This window comes from Psammomys obesus, unplaced genomic scaffold, assembly GCF_907164565.1.
Source record: "Psammomys obesus unplaced genomic scaffold, mPsaObe1.curated_primary_1811, whole genome shotgun sequence".
Classification (NCBI taxonomy): domain Eukaryota; kingdom Metazoa; phylum Chordata; class Mammalia; order Rodentia; family Muridae; genus Psammomys; species Psammomys obesus.
In genome coordinates this window covers 310,634-312,182 of record NW_026591598.1, presented here as the reverse complement: position 1 = coordinate 312,182, position 1,549 = coordinate 310,634, and the positions used below count along the sequence as shown (strand labels likewise).

Sequence of the window (1,549 nt, the reverse complement as noted above, 5' to 3'; positions counted from 1 at the left end):
TTCTCTTTCCACCATGTGGAGCGCAGAGAAAGAATTCAGGTCTTCTTCAGATTTGGTCTCAAGGGCCTTTACACACTGAGCCATCTCAGGTTTTCCCTACTCCCATCCCTCCTCTCTCTGCAGCGCTTTCTTTCTTTCTTAAGATGCTACTCCCTACTTAGAACCCCAAAGCTACCCTTCTCACTGGTGACCTCGGGATGAATCTCACATTAAATACCAGTTGACCCTGCCCACCTGTAAAGGCTCTATCTCCTTCTGTTCCTACTCAATTCCTTTCTTTGCGTTTTCCTCGAGGCCCTATCTTCTCTAGACCTTTGCCTGAAATGTCACCACTCAACTCTTCCTGCTTCCACCCCCCAAAGGCCGTGCTCACCCGAGTATGAAGTGTTGGGCGTTTAAATTTCTGCCTCTGTCAGAAAGCAGAAACTGACTGGCAAACTATTTCAACCCTCAGTCAATAGTGTAGACGCCTAATAAAGAATGAATGAAGGTAGGCGGGGAGGGCTGCCTGCCTGTACAGGGCATGAAAACAGGGATAGCAATCCCTGTCCACAGCGCTGCTTATGGAGGGAAAAAAAAAAAAAAAAAAAAAAGCCTAACCTATCCAATAAATGTGAGACGAAATTAGATCTGATTTGTGGCCGATATGAAACACATGCCTCGTTCGCCCGGGCAAACTATCACCCCCCGCCCTGGACGCGCTAAGTCGTGGCAGCCCGGGCGCCTGCGTGGTCCCTCCAAGGTGACTGGACCGCCAAAAGAGCGAGCCACTAAGCAGGCCGAGGCGATCACCCAGCCGAGGGAGGGAGCCCCTTCTCAAAGGCCGGGGTAGGCCCGGCCGCCGTGGCCCACGTGCGCGACGAGCGTACACTCGTGCGGGAACGTTCCCTCTGCGCGTCCTCCCGGTACTCTATGGTGCTCGCGGCCGAGGAGCTCATTCTAGTTCCGGTCTCTATGGCGGCGGAGGCAGGAGCGGCTGTGGGTCGGCCGAATTAGTCGCCAAAGGAGCCAATGAGAGCGCAGGAGCCGCGGAGCCCGAGCCAATAGGCGCTAGGGACCAGGTCAGGTGGTGCGATTGACTACGATACCGGCCAATGAGAGAGGACGAGGGCGGGTCTACCGCGGGGCTTATCCCGCCCGTCCCGCCATTCTCGCTAGTTCGATCGGTAGCGGGAGCGGAGAGCGGACCCCAGAGAGCCCTGAGAGCCCCACCGCCGCCGCCGGCCTAGTCACCATCACACCCCGGGAGGAGCCGCAGCCGTCGCCGCCGGCCCCAGTCACCATCACCGCAACCATGAGCAGCGAGGCCGAGACCCAGCAGCCGCCCGCCGCCCCCGCCGCCGCCCTCAGCGCCGCCGACACCAAGCCCGGCTCCACGGGCAGCGGCGCGGGGAGTGGCGGCCCGGGCGGCCTCACATCGGCGGCGCCCGCCGGCGGGGACAAGAAGGTCATCGGTGAGCGCCCGAGGGGGGACCGGGGGTGGGGCCGCGGGCCGGACCGTTAGGCGACGCGGCCCGAGCCACCGACGGCGCGGCCGCCCCTCCCCCCC

General features: G+C 61.2%; 1 protein-coding gene across 2 annotated transcripts in view; it reads left to right on the top strand.

The window, feature by feature from the left end:
* The first annotated feature begins 1,145 nt into the window (after positions 1 to 1,145).
* Ybx1 (Y-box binding protein 1) overlaps positions 1,146 to 1,549 on the top strand; it is a 16,673-nt gene continuing 16,269 nt past the window's right edge. For both annotated transcript variants that reach the window (XM_055611219.1, XM_055611218.1), the window contains exon 1: positions 1,146 to 1,454. In XM_055611219.1, the coding sequence (XP_055467194.1) occupies positions 1,295 to 1,454 (160 nt within the window). In that variant the 5' untranslated portion in view covers positions 1,146 to 1,294. The remainder of the gene's footprint in view (positions 1,455 to 1,549) is intronic.